This window comes from Thalassophryne amazonica, chromosome 3 (genome assembly GCF_902500255.1).
Source record: "Thalassophryne amazonica chromosome 3, fThaAma1.1, whole genome shotgun sequence".
Lineage (NCBI taxonomy): Eukaryota > Metazoa > Chordata > Actinopteri > Batrachoidiformes > Batrachoididae > Thalassophryne > Thalassophryne amazonica.
The window spans coordinates 70,620,379-70,640,273 of record NC_047105.1 but is presented as its reverse complement, the minus strand read 5'-3'; the positions used below and the strand labels follow the sequence as shown (position 1 = coordinate 70,640,273).

Below are 19,895 nucleotides of genomic sequence, written 5' to 3'. Positions count from 1 at the left end.
ATAACTTCGTCACACGAGATATTTATTTTTAGCATTTAGCACTACTTATTGTACATTGGACTTCTGGATGTTTTTCGTTCTTTTTCTAGCATATTTATGTAGCTTTTATCACGCCTAATACTTTTTCACAAACATTAGACATTTACTTACGCGGTATGATGCACTGATTCGAAGCCTGCTTTAATAACAATGTAACAGCCCCACGGGAGCACACGTAAGTTTCGTTTCTGGCGAACCACACTGTTGTGAACTTCCAGCTGTATGCGTGCTTTTGTTATTTCCGCATGTGGTCATCGTTTCATTGGCTATTCACGAATCCCGCCCAAGTGCGTTTTCACGACTAAACTGTGATCGCCATTTTGGCTCCGTGACTGCTGTAGCCAGAGCGGTTTCGGACCTCAAATGTCTGATCAGTCACACAGTTTCTTCATGAGCTTAGCGCCAACCGGTGATTGGTAGATTGAACGCCCAGAAGCGCAAGCTATTGGTAGATCTGCATGTCAATCTTCAGTGAGAGATGAGACGAGATGAATCGAAACTTAACGGGTGTGATCAAAAATTTCCAAGAAATGACGTTGGGAAAGTTAAAGTGACGGACATGAGTTACAGATTGCCTAAAAACTCTTACCAAAAATAATTTGTGTTCGTATGTCGTATATAGATATGTTAGTTCTGTTATGGAACAGCTGTTATGCAATCTTGCAAAAGCTGCACTGTGCTTTAAAAGCTGCAGGGAGTCCGTGGTTTATGTCTGCCCTTAAATGAAATGTCCACATCAGCAATAAGAAAACAGACTGTTTGAATGAGAGGATGATGAGCTAACTGTTTTTCTTAAAACTTCAGAGATAAGTCATCTTTGTCAGAACGCACATCTCCAAGTGTAAAGGCAGGAAATCTTAAAAAGGAGGATGCCCACTCCACCAAGGGACTGGTAGAGGTCTGGGAGTTAGAATCCGACAGTGTGAAGAACACTCAAAACTCTGTATTCAGTAGCTGTAGTTTTATCAGTGTAAGTTTTCAATAAATTTTCATGATTGATAAAGAACATGGCAGTCATCCATGATTAATAAACAACGCTAGAAATCCAGTGTTTGTTTCCAGTGTCTGTGGTGTGAAACGGACAGTAGCGCAGGCACAAGTTGTCCAGCCCAGGCTGGTTCCATTAAGTACCTTGTCCATGGACATGAAAAAAAAAAATTAGAATTGGCAACACCTGAATGAATTAAGATGTTTGAACTTAAGTTAGTAAGTTGGATCAACTCTAACTTACAATCCTAAATTCAAACAATTCATTTAGGTTTTGGCAATTGTAATGCTTTTTGAAGTTGGTTCAACTATTCTCTTTTTTCAGTGCAGACAGATAACACAAGTGGGATTCAAACCCAAATCTACACATATTTGGAGGCCAGCTACTCTATATGTGTTTCTAATGTATTTAACAATAAATTATGAGATCGTCAGATTTTCAGGGGCACAACCAAGATGAATGTCTCATTAAATGGCATAAGTGAACTTTCATGAATAGATGGGATTACGTCTAAAAAATGAGTGGTTAGTTGGGATGATATGGGGTTGGTTTAGCTGTAATAGTATTTTGTAATAGTAAAAGTGCTGAAGATCAGGGAGAAGAAAAAAAATCTAAGAAAAGATATCTGGGACAAATTTTGCATCTCCAGAAGGTAGGTTCTTTTACGTAGTACCTGTTAATAAAATTGTGGTATCACAAGCAACTGTACAGTATTTTACAACAATATGTGAAGGTTACGTACAGACACAGAGAAAGAGTTCAAATTAGCATCCATGAATTAATGAATTTTGTTCTAAAATAGAACATAACTAGATAATGACCTCAGGAGGTGATGAAGTGGTTTGAGGCACCAGATAGAAATAGTACATTGTCCACCTCAACAGCATTTTATCTCCATGACTTGAAAGGGTGACAATTAAGGAGAAAGACATAAAAAAGAAAAGGAAAAAAAAAAAACATTTTCCTGGTGAAGAACTGCAAATGTCAGGATTGAGGGAAAATTAATGCAGCAATGTACAGATACATCCTGGATGAAAACCTGCTCCAGAGTGCTCTTGACCTCAGACTGGGGCGACGGTTCATCTTTCAGCAGGACAACGACCCTAAGCACACAGCCAAGATATCAAAGGAGTGACTTCAGGACAACTCTGTGAATGTCCTTGAGTGGCCCGGCCAGAACCCAGAAATGAATCAGGTTAAAAATCTCTGGAGAGATCTGAAAATGGTTGTGCACCGACACTCCCCATCCAACCTGATGGAGCTTAAGAGATGCTGCAAAGAGGAATGGGCAAAACTGCCCAAAGATAGGTGCATCAAGCTTGTAGCATCATATTCAAGAAGACGTGAGGCTGTAATTGCTCACAAAGGTGCATCAACAGGGTAATGAGCAAAGGGTGTGAATACTTATGTACATGTGATTTGTTAGGGTTTTTTATCGTTAATAAATTTGCAAAAATTAAAAAAAAATTTCATGTTGTCATTACAGGGTGTTGTGAGTAGAATTTTGAGGGGACAAATGAATTTACTCCATTTTGGAATAAGGCTGTAACATTAAAAAAAGTGGAAAAAGTGAAGCACTGTGAATACTTTCCACATGCACTGTACTTATTACGTGGTAGAACACAAAGTACTGATCCATAATGTGCAAAAATGACTAGATTGGAATTTACAGATGCAGGTGGATCTGTCTGGGATAGTGCTTCTGAGACAAACCAGGTCAGAAAACAATGATGTGAAACCACAGGAGACAGATGAGACTGTTGTGAAGTGGAAAGAAAGTCGTATGTAGTTAAACACAAATTTCTACCTCACTGTAGCCGGCTTCCTCAAATTAAAATAATCCACACTCTTTAACAGTAACAGATTTAATACAAATGCCAATAATATTTTTGCTTCACTGAGCAGAATTTATCCAAACACACATGGATGTATTTCCCAGAGGACAGGTGTCACCTGTGGAAAAAAAAAAGGCTTTTAAAGATGAAATAAGCATATATGTCACAGACTATAAAGCACCCTATTTCATATATATTACCAGCACTTAACTTTGGAATTTTTGTGTATTGTTGTGCATACTATTGGCATTTATTCTTTTTTTTTATTTTTATTAGAGCTTATTTTGTTTTCTGCTTTGATTCCTGGGAAAGCCCCATATAAATAGTTAGTAGTAGTACTAGTCACCGTAGTAGATATGAATGCATGATTTTTTCGGAATATAAATTACACCAAAATATAAATCCAAGGACATCTCAAACTAGTAAAAACTGCCCACCTGCCATAGTAGTTTCCTGTGTCACAACTTCACTGATGAAGCCAACCAGTGTGGTCAAAATTACATAACAGGCTATTTTATTACAGCAAGGTTATTAACATCAATTATAAAAGCAAGAAAATGCAACATCATGCTTGTGGGACACCAACCCATCTTAGACCTAGTAACATAGACATCTAGTCCTTTATCTTAGGTTACTGGTTGGCATCTAAATATGGCACCCATAAAGTAAGCTACACACCACTCACAGTATAGGCTAATATCATGCCCCGCAACTTGTTGGGAGTCACACAGATGCTCAGGATGTCCTAAAGAGCAGCTCAGTCAACCTAATCAAATGCTTTGCAAAAGTTCCAGAACCTGTCAGGGGAGGTGATGGTCTAGTGGTTAAGCGTTGGGCTTGAGACCAGAGGATCCTCAGTTCAAATCCCAGCCAGAAAATCACAAAGGGCCCTTGAGCAAGGTCTTTAATCCCTAGTTGCTCCCAGTGTGTAGTGGGCACCTTGCATGGCAGCAGTCTGATATCAGGGTGAATGTGAGACATTATCGTAAAGCGCATTGAGTGTCTGATGCAGATGGAAAAGCGCTACATAAATGCAGTCCATTTACCATATACCTGGTGAAAATACCAACTGTATATCTCCCTGCAGAGTTCTTCCAGGCGCATCCAACTGGGAGGAGGCCAGAGGGAAGACCCAGGACATGCTGGAGGGATTACATCTCCCAACTGGTTTAAGAACGCCTTGGGATCTCCCAGTTATAGTTAGTGGACTTGATCAAGGATGGAATGTGTGGGATAAGATAGCTGCCTAATCTGCTGCTACCACAGCCCGGACCAGATAAGGAGAATATTTTAATTTTAATGAACGAATTAATTCATGAACTTCAGCATGTTTAACTGTTCAGTTCTTACTCTCACCATTAGGTGTCAGGCTTGACATACACCTAATACCAGAGTGCAAGCTATAACATTGCACCACTTTCTCCATTTTGTCTTCCATTTTGTGATGTGCCTCATTTTTAAAATAAAAATATGGTAGTTCATCATGAATATCTATTAATGTCTCAATAAAAATTATGTTGATCGAAAGTTTCAGCATTTTTGTCTATATTTTGTAATAAACCAAGTTTATACTAATTAAAAACATTATGTACCAACCACACCAATGGCCTCTGTAACCATAGATTCAACATACAATTTATTACTATTTAAATGCAATATATACACTGAAATAACAAAACTTAGTGTTTTTTCAGTAGTCTCTGTACTTAAACCAGAGGTGGAAATGACTTACAGCAAATCAGGTTTCAATGACAGGAGGAAAAAAGGAATGACAAATGACAATAAAAGGGAAACATAACAGTGGACTGAGGTCAAAACAACTTCTCTGTCTCTTAAATTCCTGAGAAAAGTTTATGCAATTACATTGTTTGCCTATTTTACAGAAAACTAGATAGGCTATTCTACTAAAATCTGTAATGAGATTACATGCTCTAATGAAAATTTTAAAATTTGTGTGCAACTGTTTATTCTGTGCACGTTCTGTGTCCTGCAAAATGCTGTGAGTGAATGAATAGATAAATCAATGCATCCCTGCAGTTTGTTACAAAGATAACTCAGAAATAATATGTTGTCAACATGTAACTAACTCAGTTAAAAATGCCTATAATAAAGATGAAATTATTAGACTTTTAACTTTGATGCACCAGATCAATCCAAAAAGCAACTTTGTTTTGCTTACCTATGTGGAAACTAAAATAATAAATATTGCTTTGCTTTTATGCTAACTAAATGTTCAGTTTTAACTAAATGTTCTGTTTGACTGCTTGTAACCTTGCTGTTAACTAAATGTTAAGACATGCTCAGTGTGAAAAGTATCTGATAAGACATTCCTTCAGCCTTCCCTTGCCTTATCACACAAACGACCTCTGAGTGACACTGCAAAGCTCTTATCAATCACAATGCAAAAAAAGCCACTGTCTTAAATGGACAAGTGTCACAGTGGGACATTGTCCACACCCTCCAAGTGACCCCTGATCCACGCCATGATGAAAAAGACATTCTTTCAGATGAAAGGGACTCTTTAATCATCACAGCCCTGTCATTCTTGTAGATAGAAGGACAATCATTCAGTCTTCAGTTGGGCTTTGTTTTAACAACCTGTTTCTTTTTAATTAACTCTGTGTTTATGTTTGAACAGATGCATTCTTTGGACACTGTATGAGTAACTGCCCCCTACCCTGACATGTGGATAAAAGCAGAGCTCAGAAAGCCACGCTTTACGCTGTTCCAATCAGAACACCCTGGTTGACACAGTGTCCGAAGCTTCATATTAAAAAGCCTGTCATTTGATAAACGGTCAATTACTTGACGCTTTCTTTCCACAGACAGCCTGAAAATCCTTCCGCCTCCACACCTAAAATACCATTGACCTGTCTGCCAGCTACTGGATATGTCTGGGCTTACTACATGGCATAATCTTATTGTATGCATGATGGAAATTAGGAGCATGTGTGATTGAAGGCAAATGTACATTGGAAGAAGCAGCTAGCTGACTGTAGATACAGTCTCTACAAGTGTTATTTTAATTCAGTCCAATCAGTTTTCAGTTTTAATGAAGTTTTCATGAGGTCTCCATGGAAACATATGCCTAGGAACAAACCTACTATTTTACACTATACGAGTGTTAACATTCTTGAAAGTGTTAACCATTATGTAGGGTTGTATAATGGACTCACTATTATAGTGATAATTTTAACTCCGAAGGTTTTAAAATTGGAATTTCAATTCTTCAGTGCATGTATCATTTTCCAGCCATGATCCAAAGGCTTTCATTCTAGTGTTATAGCCTTTAGATGTGTAATTATTTGATTGATATTATTTATTATTTATTAGTATGGAAACAGGAGTATCCAGCTAGTTTTAATGATCTTTTAGTCTACTGCACGGTTATGGCTCCATCACCAGCTGTGCTGGTTGACCAGCACATCTTCTTCCTGCTTGATGGAGCTGAGCAGATACTTGATGCTGGCTTTCACGCCAGTCTTCACACCTGCACCAATGGCGTAGCCCGCCACCCCTGCGGTCCCCCCTGTGACAACCATGAGAGCGTCCGTGCCAATGTCGACGGCAGAGAGGATGGCTCTCTCCTTGGCTGTTTCAGAGCAGTTGACTGAGGCATAGTACACAGCGGTGCCCAGGTTGTACAGGGTGCTGATTCCAGGGATCCACTCCATTACGTTGTAGACACGCTCCTCTCTCGTGTTGATACAGCTCCTGTGGGGAGTGCGCCTCATCCGCTTCCCTAATGGGAGTGAAACATCTTCATCACTGCATTGCTGGATCCAGCATTCAGACTGAGAGGACTCAGAGGGCAGGATGTGACTGCCTCTCTTCAACACTGCCTGATACTTCCCGAGCATGGGCCCAAAGCTGCTGACACCAGCACACAGGACTCCCAGTCTCTCACAGGACCTCAGTGCTTCCTCTAGCTCACCTGTGGTTCCTTGCACAGATGTTCCTAACAGCACGGTCCCATTCAACCGGCTCCAGCCCTCACAATGCAGAGAGGAGTCCGGTCCCATCCTCTGCTCACCCACTGTGGCTAGCTGATGGATGTTAAACATCACAGCCTCCATGTGGCGCCCACCTCCTGCCACAGGTACTGTTGTGGATCTTGACCTCATCATCCTCCTTTCTGTCAGACCCTGAACTTCCATCAGGAGTTCTTCTGCATCTGCCACTCCCAACAGATCATATAGCTTCAGAACCAGGGTCTGTGCCTCCTTTTGGCAACCAGTCATGACCAGCACAGGCACTAGAGAGAGGCCTAGAAGTTCCCGGGGCAGCATAACAGGTAACTGGTCATCCATGGTGCTAGCAGACAGCAGCTCCTCACAGCTGGCATTCCCTTGAAAGTAGAGATCTGAAATCTGCTCTTGAAGCTTTTCTCTGAGAATCAATATCATTTGTTTGGCAGACTGGACTTTTCCTCTTTTTGTGCAACCTTTGACAGAGTACTTGGCTTTCCTGTAGATGAGAGATGAGATTCCAAGCAAGATGTCTTTGTTTCCTCCTGCACACCAGTAACAGGAAGTGAAGCATTCTTCAGTACCAAAGGAGGCATTATCCTGCACAGAACCTGTTCATTCAGCAGAAGCTGGATTATGACCAGCCACTTCAGTTTGGAGGTCGTCATCTTGTTCTTCCAGGTGTCTTTTCCCAACACTACTACACTTCACACTGGAACCTTCAAAAACAAGAAATTAAACAATCAAAGGTATACTCATTCCAATGTACAACTCAAGAAGATGATGAACTTTCTGTAGAGACGTGATCTGAATCTGCCTTAAAATATTACCTTTTTCTCATTGTTCAGTTTCTTTATCTTTGTGGGGTAGGTTTATCTCTTATATCATTCTTTAGTTTAGACTCTCACCCTATGACATCACAAAGATTGGCTCAGAATAAAAGTAGTAATTTCAGGTTTTTCTGCAGCACACATCCCTTAAAGCTGAAGGACCATGCAGTTTTGTATTGGAATTTAAAATAATTGCATATTTGTTGCAATACGGGTAACCCATTCACAATAAATCTGTCTTAATGTGCATTTTCCTAAGCTGTTAAAAAGTCCAAGTATGTACCCTGCAAAACGCAACAAGGGAAGGGGCAAATGAGCATTAGACCGCCAAGATCAATCAAAAATGATAACATTCTGCCTATGTAATATTCCACAGGTGTATCTGCTGCGTGCTGAACACTTCGTGGATGCTGGGTGGATGACAGATTAGAAGCAGGTATGTTTGTCAGTGAGAAAGATAGGCTGTTTCTGCACAAAAATATACAAAATAAATAAAAGGAGACATTTCCTTTCTGATTATTTCACAGCAAAAAGGACCTACGAAATCACTTCCATTGCAAAGAAAGAATCAAGTCTGCAGGAAGCTGATTTACCAAAATAAACAATTTTATTGATCCAGAACGGCACTTGAAGTGTGTGAATATGAAAACTGACTGTGCAGTTGGATTAACAATTAAATGTACAAAGTTATACTAAATATGCAAGAACTGTCATATTCATAAAGATCACATTAGAGTGATAGAGTATATGCACAGAAACACATTTTCACTTCTATTGACGCTTTTATACCCAAAGAGTAGATTTAATACTGGGAGACTTACATAAATATAACAGTTTGATTATATTAAAGCAAATCAATTGTGATTAATTACACTCAAAAAACTGACTCATTGGATGAACTCAGTTCAATTTTGTGCAGGATTTCCAACTCTAAGAAAGCACATCCATGGAAGATAATTTAATTTAATTTAGTTGGGACTACATATATTTATGAGATGGAAATCCAATCCAATGAGTCAGTTTTTTTGTTGTTTTTTTGAGGTTGCAGGCGGAGGCTGTCTTTGTCATGTCTCACTATGACTGAGATGCTGAGTTCATTGTGTTATGACCTGATTTCAGGGGCAGAGTCTTCAGTGTGCTTTCATTTCTTTTTGATTGAAGAATGGCCTTATTGTTTCCTTAAACTAAACAAGTAGCAGATGAAGTTGAATTCATGAAACATCCTCAAATGCTTTAAAACACTATCTGGATCATCAGTCTTTATTTAAACTGGACTCAGCTGTGACAGACTGGTGTTCTGTCCAGACCTCACGCCCTAAGATTGCTGGGATAGGCTCCAGCTCCCCTGACCCTTGATTGACATGGGTGTAAAAAATGAATGAATGAATGAGATGCAGGGGTGGTGGACAAGCAGCAAAGTGAGCTTGTTTCCAGTGCAGAAGGTTCAAGACCACCCCTTTCTCCATGTAGTGTGAAGTTGCGTCAGTAAGGGCATCCGGTGAAAAACTTGTGTCATATCAACATACAGATCCACATCGAATCTGCTGTGGGACCCCGAGTGAAACAAGGGAGAAGCAAAAGAGACTTACTTACTAATAAATGAATAACTCAGAGTGAGGAGCAAACAGGAACTCCTGAACTGTGAACACATGAAAATACCGTGATAGATGTAGGTGGTATTTTCAGGGAAGAGAGCGTCACACATCACCGTCATGGTGCCGACCTTGGTTCTGACAAGGCGCTTTGATTTTCCACTGCTGCAATGTTGGCAGGAAGGCAGGCGCCCTCAAAGCTCAACAAAGAGAGATTAGGCCTCGTCTTCAGGGCAGCAACGGAAAGCGCCGCCCCCATCCTTGATAGCGCTGTTCCCTTTATTCCTTCTCTTTCTGCTCATGTGAAGCGCCTTGAGGCAGCTTTGGTGCTATACAAATAAAATAAATTGAATTGACTATGATCACAAATACACATCACCACCAAACAGAGCGATGTTGCTAAAGGGCTAAAATCGAGCCAATATGTCTGTTTTTTTTTTTGTCTTTATCCAACTCCCTGCAGCCCCAAGAACTCAGAGCTGCACAAAATGATTGTGGCCAAGACCAAGACCAAGACCAAGACCAGGATCTGAGGATCAAAACATGAAACACTATAGGTTGGACTGCAAATACACTCGTGGTGTCCTCTCATTTGACATGTTTTTGCAGAGCCGGCCCAAGGCATACGCCAACTACGCGGTCGCTTAGGGCCTCCACGCCACCAGGGGGCCCCGAGAGCACCGAGACGTTGTGATAAAAAAGTAAATATATACATGAAATTAAAATAATATTGAATAATTTAAACGAACGAAATTGTATTACACCCGAAAAAAAATAAATTCATTTTGACAAAATACCAATACTAGGTTAATTGATGCCTCCTGTTGGCTGCTGCCACCGTTGGGTAAAGTTAGATGCACCGCTTGTTTCAGGTGGTCGATGACTAATCGTGAGGAACGAAGTGAGTGCAAGTCATGTCTCAGAAAAGAAATTATCCCTCTGGAGCGGAGAAAAAAACAAGACAAAGGTAGGTTTACAATATTACAATTTTTGTTGTCATTATTTGTGAAATGATCTGTTCGTTTAGTGTAAAGTGCTTTAGGTGTCTTAAAGTCAGAGGTGATTGCTCTAAGACTGCAAGGGAAGCTCAGCTTCCCCTAAAATGTCAAAAAATAAGTGATCAAATATATACTGTTGTGTGTACATGTCATTGACTAAATATGCGCTACAAAGCGCTCAACTTTTGTTCAGAATCAGCTTATCACTGGTAACGATGCAGCTTTCCTCTCACTCAAACCCGCAGCTTCACAGAGCTTTAAACAGTGTGGATGCTGATCACAGACCTCAATAGCGACACAAAAACTGCAGCGAAACGAGACGAGTCATTGGATAAATGCTGGGCTTTGTCCCGCCCATCGGACGCTCAGCGTCTCTGGGGGTCTATGGGGCAGTGGGCTGGCCTTGGCTGGCACGGACGCTCAACTTCTGCATGATGATTGGATGATCTGTCTGAGGCTGAATCCCTTTTTGATTGACAGCGAAATGAGCGAATCAGCGATCTTTTGGTGTAAACGTCCGTGGGAGCGTTTTCATTCTGTTCTGAGTTGAACCGAAGACTTTCCTAATACTCTTAGCGGCATTTTCTTTGTTAAAAACAACTAGCGGCAAATCGAGCTTCTATTTCTGGTGTGTTTTTTTTGTAGCTGCTTGTGTTTGGATACTGACTTCTATCACTCTTTCTGACTTCTATCACAGTTTCTGTCCCTACCGAGCAGCAGGTGCTGCTGAGCTCCTCCACCGTCACAAAGCACTCACAGGCGGACACACTTCACACTAGCCTCGCGCCAGTCCCAGCTAACGAGCTAGCTAGGTAGCAAGCTGCATATAATGGCAGACAATTTGAATGTTGTAGACCGGATTTTGGCGAAGCCATTTGATAGTCTTCCTTACGAAGAAAAACTTGGAGTTAAACAGCAGGGCAGATCAACTCCTCAGATTAATTTGGTGCAAAAGGTGGGGTAGGTCTCAATGGTTTGCAGGCCAAAGTTAAAGCAATAGCCCCCAGTGCAATGTTTGCATTGCTATGCACACACATTGCTGTTATGTTGTGGATTTCTATGTTCATTTTGGAGATTATTTAAGTATTGTATTTATTATTTAAGTATTTAATTTTGATTACAACTTTATTTTTCTGTAAGATAATGTGAATGTCATTTGATTCTATTTTGTATTTGGATATTGAACATTTTGCACACCATTGCACATCTGAAAGAAATTGAACTATTTAACGTGTTTACCATAAATGCAGTCTCCTGCCTGCTGATGTTACTTTCAAATAGTTAAATTAATGAGCCATACTTATACATCACTCTATATGTAGAAGTTAATTAAAACATATTTATGAGTTTGCTACCCCTTTAAAATTAAAAACAAGAATGACACCTGTATGATGTAAGATAATTACAAATAATGCTAATGATTGTGGGTATGTTACACACATAACAGTGTAGCCTATGGAATAATGAGGCATCTGGTGCTGAGGTGATGGTAGGGGGGCCCCAAATGATATTCTGCTTAAGGCCCCATAAAGGCTTGGGCCGGCCCTGTGTTTTTGTCACAGAACTCGATCCCTCTGTCCTTGACTTCACTTAGTGATATACTTTGGAAAAAACACAGTGAAGTGCACATAAGACTAAAACTGTGAAGCAACATGATGAACTAATTTCATTATGCAAAGGTAGATGAAAACATAGCACCTATCTTTGTTTTTAGTGACATTCCTAATACATTTGATCATTAGTCTTCAGTGTGGTCAGTGTTCACTTTATCATAATTCAAGACTCAATGCTTTATCGCCGTATCAGGATGAATTATTGGGATTTTTTTCTCTCTAAAACTCAAATTACACAATCATAACCCTACACAACCCAGTGGAAAGTTTTTGTGTAGGCTCTCAGTTGTCCAGGTGGTTTCCATATTAGAGAAGCTTGAATCTTCGACTGGACTGGGTTGCTTGACGCAAGGACGTTTCGCTTCAAATTGCAGAAGCTTCCTCAGCTAAAATTCTTGCTCTGGTAGTCTGACTTCTGTCTTGACTCTTGTAAACAGAAGCCACAAACGCTGGAGTTTTAAACCTAACCAGACCCCTCCTACCGAGAAGCCAACTGCTATAGGCTGGTGACTAAACAATAGCTCTAATTAGCACCTATTGTGCTCTAGTAAGCACCCTCCTAATGACAGGGCAGCTGTCCCTCCTAATGATGGAACGGAAGTCTCTCCTGAATGCTCCCTTGACGACTCTCCTGATGACGTGAATGACTCGTTACCATGAACAAAAGACTGAAACTGCTTTGACCTGAGTACCCCATTGTAAACAGGGGACAAAGCGTGTCTCAGTCCCCCTCCCCGGTTAAGGCTGGGTTTCAACTGTTTCACATAGAAAGCCTCTTTGACCCCTCTCTCAAACCATTTCTTCTCTCTGGCTAAGATTTTAACTTCCTTGTCCTCAAACGTGTGGTTAGTGTCTTTCAGGTGGAGATGAACTGCAGACTGAGGTCCATTTGCGCCCTCTCTGCGGTGCTGGTATAGCCTTTTGTGTAAAGGTTGCTTAGTCTCACCTATGTAGTGTTCATTACAGTTTTCCTGACATCTGATAGAATACACTACATTGCTCTGTTTGTAACTAGGGATCCTGTCCTTAGGGTGAACTAATTTCTGTCTCAAGGTGTTAACCGGTTTAAAGTAAACTGGGATTTTGTGCTGTCTGAAGATCCTCTGTAGTTTTTCCCCTACTCCTGCTAAATAAGGGAGAGACACTCCTCTTCTTGTCTCCGTCTCCTGTCTATCTGGTCTCTTTGTTTTCTGGGACTTCTGCACTTTGTCCAGGGACCATCGTGGGTACCTACATACTGTGAGGGCTTTCCATACAAGTTGTTCTTTAGCCCTTCCCTCTGCAGTTGTGGGCACCTGTAGGGCTCTGTGTTGAAAGGTGGAAAGCAGTGGAAAGCATTTTTTACAAATTTAGAAACAAGGGGCATGGTTGAGGAAGGTACAAAGTGAGTAGAGTCCTTGAGAGTTAGAGTTTCTGCAGAGAATGGACTAAATCAGATGTTACATTCCAAAATTTAGGCAGCACAGTAACTTAGTGCAGGCTTAGCACTGTTAACTCACAGCAAGACAGTCGTGAGATCGCTTTCCACCTGGTCCTTTTTGTGTGGAGTTTTCATGTTCTACCATATGTTTGGGTTCCCTCTTGGTGCACCGGCTTCCTACTACTTCCAAAGACACGCAGGTTAGATGAATTGGAAACTTTAAATTGACTTAGGTGTGATGTTCATCATCTCAAGCTATATGACACTGCGATAGCCTGGCGTTCTGTCGAGTGTGTGGGAAAGGCTCCAGCATGCACATGACCTGTATTTGGAAAAAGCGGGTATAGAAAATGAATGAATTCCAAAATGCAAATAACACAACCCTGCAGAAAGGATTTTCCCACAAATCTAACCAAAACAGACACTTCTCTCTCAACATGTGTATAATTTTGAAGGTACATGTAGTTTGAAATTAGCTTGTTTTTTTTGAGTGCATTTCTTTTCAAAGCCTTGGATTGGGGCCACCAAGGCCACCTCTTTGTCACAACAGATTTGGATTCTCAACCAGAAATGAAGTGCTGAAGGCTTGAAAAAGAAACCACCAGGACTAACAGCTGCAACAAGATTCAGCGATTATGTAATTCCAGATGTACCTCAAAAGTAAATTCCATCTTTTCTTTTTTTATACCTGCTTACTCCAATCAAGGGTTGGGGTAAGCAGGCCCTTACCCCAGCAACCATAGTGCAAGAAGTGGGGTACAACCTAGACAGGGTGCCAGTCTATCGCAGGGCCACACATAGAAAGACGAGCACATTCACACTTGCACGCACATCTATGGTCAATTAGAGTCACCTAACCTGCATTTATTTGGAATTTGGAGGAAGCCAGAGCACCCGGAGGGAACCCACGCAAACACAGGGATAACATGTAAACTTTGTGCAGGAAGAACCAGGCGGGAAGCGATTCCAGGGCCTTCTTGTTGTGAGGCAACAGTGCAAACCTCTAAGTCACCATACTAACCCCCCACCCACACACACACACACACACATACAGATTATTTCTCCTCTAAAATTCATTAAAATCTGCATGATTTATTTATTTTTGAGGAATCCTACAGACAGACAAATGCTGACGACAATCTGACCACATTAACCAGGGTATTATTTCAGTTACTCATACCAATTTACCATTACAGTTTTTATGATTGCATAAACACTAAAAACAAAATAATTACATAATTATCAACACCTTACACTCAAGGAGCAAAACACTGGACAAGATTTTCACCACTATAAACACAAAGTCAGCCTCACACTTTTTACAGAACAACACACAGTGATTTGCAAAACACTAAACACAGACAGAGTATATCATGATGTCTCTTCCATGCAATTCCAAAACACTGACTGTCAAATCGCTACGCCCATGAGCCAGTTGATTAAACACACACATCAGGTGTGCAAGCACATGATTGCATTATTGTACACACACCAATCAGGTTTGAGCACTACAAAAATGCAGCAGGTCAGTTCACCTGCTTTCAACCAAAATGGAAGAAGTCAGAGGAAGAAAAGTCAGCGTGAGAGGGAGAATCCGTGGAGGACGAGCAGGAGGTAGAGGTCGAGGTTGAGGAAGACCTGAAACAAGAGGAGAACGTCCTCAAAGAAGAAGAGGACCAGATTTGTCAAATGAGATTTGTGCAACGTAGTTGATCATGTCATCAACCATGGATTGACGCTGAGGAAGGCTGGACTAAGAGTTCAGCCAAATCTTAGCAGATTTACAGTGGCATCTGTCATAAGGATATTTTGACAAGAAAACAGGTAAAAAAAATAAATAAATAAAAATCTGTCAACACTTACAGTAATCAGCTGCTTATTGTGTTATATGCACCATATCAGCACTTTTGATACCCCACCCTGTGTCATCTTACAGTAGCTTACATGTATGTTGTTTTCTATATAGGATTGAGGGCCGAGAACGACAAGGAGGAAGGGGGCCCATATTCACACCAGAACGAGAGAGAGATCATAAACATGGTTTTGGCCAATAATGCCATCAGGCTCAGAGAACTTCATGCCAATATTATTGGTGACAATGCCATTTTCAGTGTCCCTCAGGTCTCTCTGACAACACTAGCACACATCCTGAAAAGACATCAAGTTCAAATGAAACAGCTTTATCGAGTGCCTTTTGAGCAGAATTCAGAGATGACCAAACAGCTGCGGCATGAGTATGTGGAAGTATGTATTGTTCACTTTAGCATTATGATGTTACAGACTGCACACGTAACTGTTTTTACATGTAAATGTACTGTATACTAGACCTACAGTAGTGTTCAGAATAATAGTAGTGCTATGTGACTAAAAAGATTAATCCAGGTTTTGAGTATAATTGTTACATGGGAAACAAGGTACCAGTAGATTCAGTAGATTCTCACAAATCCAACAAGACCAAGCATTCATGATATGCACACTCTTAAGGCTATGAAATTGGGCTATTAGTAAAAAAAAAAGTAGAAAAGGGGGTGTTCACAATAATAGTAGTGTGGCATTCAGTCAGTGAGTTTGTCAATTTTGTGGAACAAACAGGAGTGACTCAGGTGTCCCCTATTTAAAGATGAAGCCAGCACCTGTTGAACATGCTTTTCTCTTTGAAAGCCTGAGGAAAATGGGACATTCAAGATATTGATCAGAAGAACAGCGTAGTTTGATTAAAAAGTTGATTGGAGAGGGGAAAACTTATACGCAGGTGCAAAAAATTATAGGCTGTTCATCTACAATGATCTCCAATGCTTTAAAATGGACAAAAAAAAAAAACAGTCGCGTGGAAGAAAATGGAAAACAACCATCAAAATGGATAGAAGAATAACCAGAATGGCAAAGGTTCACCCATTGATCAGCTCCAGGATGATCAAAGACAGTCTGGAGTTACCTGTAAGTGCTGTGACAGAAGACACCTGTGTGAAGCTAATTTTTTTGCAAGAATCCCCTGCAAAGTCCCTCTGTTAAATAAAAGACATGTGCAGAAGCGGTTACAATTTGCCAAAGAGCACATCAACTGGCCTAAAGAGAAATGGAGGAATATTTTGTGGACTGATGAGAGTAAAATTGTTCTTTTTGGGTCCAAGGGCCACAGACCCTGAATTCAAGCCACAGTTCACAGTGAAGACAGTGAAGCATGGTGGTGCAAGCATCATGATATGGGCATGTTTCTCCTACTATGGTGTTGGGCCTATATATCGCATACCAGGTATCATGGATCAGTTTGGATATGTCAGAATACTTGAAGAGGTCATGTTGCCTTATGCTGAAGAGGTCATGCCCTTGAAATGGGTGTTTCAACAAGACAATGACCCCAAGCACACTAGTAAACGGGCAAAATCTTGGTTCCAAACCAGCAAAATTAATGCCTCGCAGATGTGAAGAAATCATGACAAACTGTGGTTATACAACTAAATACTAGTTTAGTGATTCACAGGATTGCTAAAAAAAAAGCAGTTTGAACATAATAGTTTTGAGTTTGTAGCGTCAACAGCAGATGCTACTATTATTGTGAACACCCCCTTTTCTACTTTTTTTTGTTTTACTAATAGCCCAATTTCATAGCCTTAACAGTGTGCATATCATGAATGCTTGGTCTTGTTGGCTTTGTGAGAATCTACTGAATCTACTGGTACCTTGTTTCCCATGTAACAATAAGAAATATACTCAAAACCCGGATTAATCTTTTTAGTCACATAGCACTACTATTATTCTGAACACTACTGTATGCTGAACTACGCAGTCTTGTCTTTCACTGTATTTCAGAGAGTTTTACAGATGGATGCTGAGGAAATCCCACATGAATTCATGTACACAGATGAGGCAGGGTTCAACCTCAGTAAAGCAAGAAGGAGAGGCAGAAATATCATTGGCCACAGGGCTATAATTAACATCCCAGGCCAACGTGGGGGTAACATCACACTTTGTGCTGCCATTTCACAGAATGGGCTCCTCCACCGTCATGCCAGTATGGGCCCTTACAAAGACAGATCACATTTTCAGACTGATTGCACAACCTTGTCACAGTAATTAATCAAATTCACCAGATGCAACACATTGTCACTGGGACAGTCATTCCACCACTCTGCTCTGGCGCAGAACTGGTTTCAACACCATCCATAGTTTACAGTACTGTACCTTCCACCATATTCTCCATTTCTAAACCCCACCGAAGAGTTTATCTCGGCATGGCAGTGGAAGGTTTATGGTCTCCGGCCTCAGGCTCAGGTGCCCCTCATTCAGGCCATGGAAGAGGCTTGTGACCAAATCACAAATCGCAGTTGTGCGAGGACGTCATTCAACACTGTTCTTCCCACGTTGTCTTGCCAATGAGGATATTGCCTGTGATGTTGATGAAATTCTTAGGCCAGATCCAGCTATATGAAGAGATGTGTACTATTTATTTTAGTCAGATTTCTATTTGTTTTCTTCTTTTACTTTACAGTACTTTTAACCTGTACTGGTAGTATAGTATTTTTATTTGTCTGTTTTCTGGGCTTACAGTGTTGGGAAATATTTTGTTGTGATTGTCTATGTTGACTGATTTTTGGCTATATGAAGAGAAATCAGTCATATTTTCAATAGTCTGCAGCATTGATCTTGTGGTGTTTTTGGTGAAATTACCATGTTGTACATGTAAATGGCAGATACTAACGTTCTCATATGCTACTGTTTATTCATTTAATTTCATATCAGAGGATGTGGTTTTGTCATGTTATGTTTGGCTGTGCTTTATTTTGAAGAACGTGATTTGCTTCAGTGTTAGCAGTGCTTTTATTTTGAAGAACATGATTTGCTTTAGCGTTGGATATGCTTTTATTTTGAAGAGCACTTTCTTCTTTTGGTGCGTTTTTTTTTTTTTTTTTTTAGATGCAAACGTTTGCTCTTTGTCCACACAAATTCTGCTAGCATATCGTCAGAGGTAAATTAATAAGTCATTTATCCTGTTTGTTTCTCCAAATTTTGTAACAAGTTTGTGGTGATTCATACGGAAGCGTATTGCATCCACTGGATAAAAAAAAATTGACTGCTGATGTCATAATTACGAGAAAAGATCTTGTAATTACGAGATCTTTTCTCCTAATTACGAGATCAGGATCTCGTAATTGGGTGATTCTTAGACTACGGGCACTTATGTCCTTTGATCATATTGTATGAAAAACAGAAAAAAGGGGAAATTTCACACTTTTATAGTTAGCTTTCCAATGAAAGTGTGTTAAGAAATTTGTTCTAGTATTCTATGATGACTTTTTCACCTTTTTTCAGCATCATTATATGCAAATATTGCCGTTTTGTGCTTGTCCCACACCCAGACTTTTGATCTTCAATGATAAAAATGAATGGTAAAAAAGCGTTTTTTCTAATGTTTTAAAAATATCTCTGAATAAAATATCAGTAAAATAATCAAAACATAATTGGGGTATTCAGTGTCATACAACTGTTGTGATTTTTTTAAACAAAATGTAGTTGTAGTTGTTCCCACACTATTGCCGTAATTTCCACCACAACACTGTAATGTCCCTAAACAGTTTGTATGAAAGATTGTTTGGGTAGTTTCTATGGAGATAAACAGTGACATCAGAGCACATGTATATAGCGCCAAATCACAACAAACAGTTGCCCCAAGGCGCTTTATATTGTAAGGCAATGGTGTGGTGGAAATTACATTTACAAGGCCAATAGTGCCCGTAGTTAAAGAATCACCCAATTAGGAGATCAGTGGTCAGATCTTTTTTTATCCAGTGAATGCAATACGCTTCCGTAGATTCATGCCATTTTCATGCTTATTATTGTCAGAGTGAGACATCATATGGTGAAACACGTCGGGCTAAAGAGTGTGCAAGGATGGCTGTTTTCCAGTGCTTTAAGATAGCGGCCCTTGGAAGGCAAAATGAGGTACGGAAAAGGTTGACTGTCCAGCTTAATTATTCACCTCTAACTGTGTATCATAACGGGGTTAATGTGTTTTCATTGGTCATTTGTTGATAAGTGAAGCGGTACATGACAGGTTAAAAATTATTTGATTTAATTCAAAGGAAGCATGTGATGTGTTTAATTCTTGTTATTTTTAAACGCATATTTCATTAACGTATGATTCATATTTGGAACATTTGTGTGTGAAACTACAGCAGTGTTTTTATTTATTTATTTATTTTTCTGTTTTCTGTAGTTTTCATGGTGCATGTGAACAAGAAGGAATAAATCGTTACCTGTATGAAACTCTACGTCTGACTTATTTAATCCAAGAGGCAGCGACAGTATATTTGCACTTTCTCTGTGTACTTCGCTTACAGTAATCTAATCACTGAGAGGTAGAATTGCAAAAGGTGTTAAGTTAAAACACAGCAGTGTGTAACTGGTTCAAACAGAATTAAGCCTTATGCTATGTTTGTTTCATATACATACATAATATGACTCTTCTAAATGTGTATATAGTTTTTACAAGTGTTTCATTTTGCACAGGATCTGAAGTGTTCTGCATATTGTGTGTTTGTGCTAATTGTGTGTAGTGTTTTGAAATTCTGAGCCCTGTTTACAAAATCGTGCTTAAGCAATTGTAAAAAAAAC

The 19,895-nt window shown here is 40.0% G+C and overlaps 2 protein-coding genes and 1 long non-coding RNA gene across 3 annotated transcripts in view; 1 reads left to right on the top strand and 2 right to left on the bottom strand.

The window, feature by feature from the left end:
• stat2 (signal transducer and activator of transcription 2) overlaps positions 1-253 on the bottom strand; it is a 73,399-nt gene extending 73,146 nt beyond the window's left edge. Inside the window, exon 1 of the mRNA XM_034166688.1 lies at positions 151-253. The gene's annotated coding sequence lies outside the window, so the exon portion shown is untranslated. The remainder of the gene's footprint in view (positions 1-150) is intronic.
• A 5,905-nt stretch (positions 254-6,158) lies between these two features.
• The window catches only part of apof (apolipoprotein F), a 14,303-nt gene continuing 566 nt past the window's right edge, over positions 6,159-19,895 (bottom strand). The window contains 3 exon segments of the mRNA XM_034166687.1: positions 6,159-6,263; positions 6,265-7,288; positions 7,291-7,549. Coding sequence (XP_034022578.1) covers positions 6,239-6,263; positions 6,265-7,288; positions 7,291-7,498 — 1,257 coding nt within the window. The 5' untranslated portion in view covers positions 7,499-7,549 and the 3' untranslated portion in view covers positions 6,159-6,238.
• The window catches only part of LOC117507005, a 21,983-nt gene continuing 16,113 nt past the window's right edge, over positions 14,026-19,895 (top strand). Inside the window, exon 1 of the long non-coding RNA XR_004559599.1 lies at positions 14,026-14,039. This is a non-coding gene — a long non-coding RNA (uncharacterized LOC117507005). The remainder of the gene's footprint in view (positions 14,040-19,895) is intronic.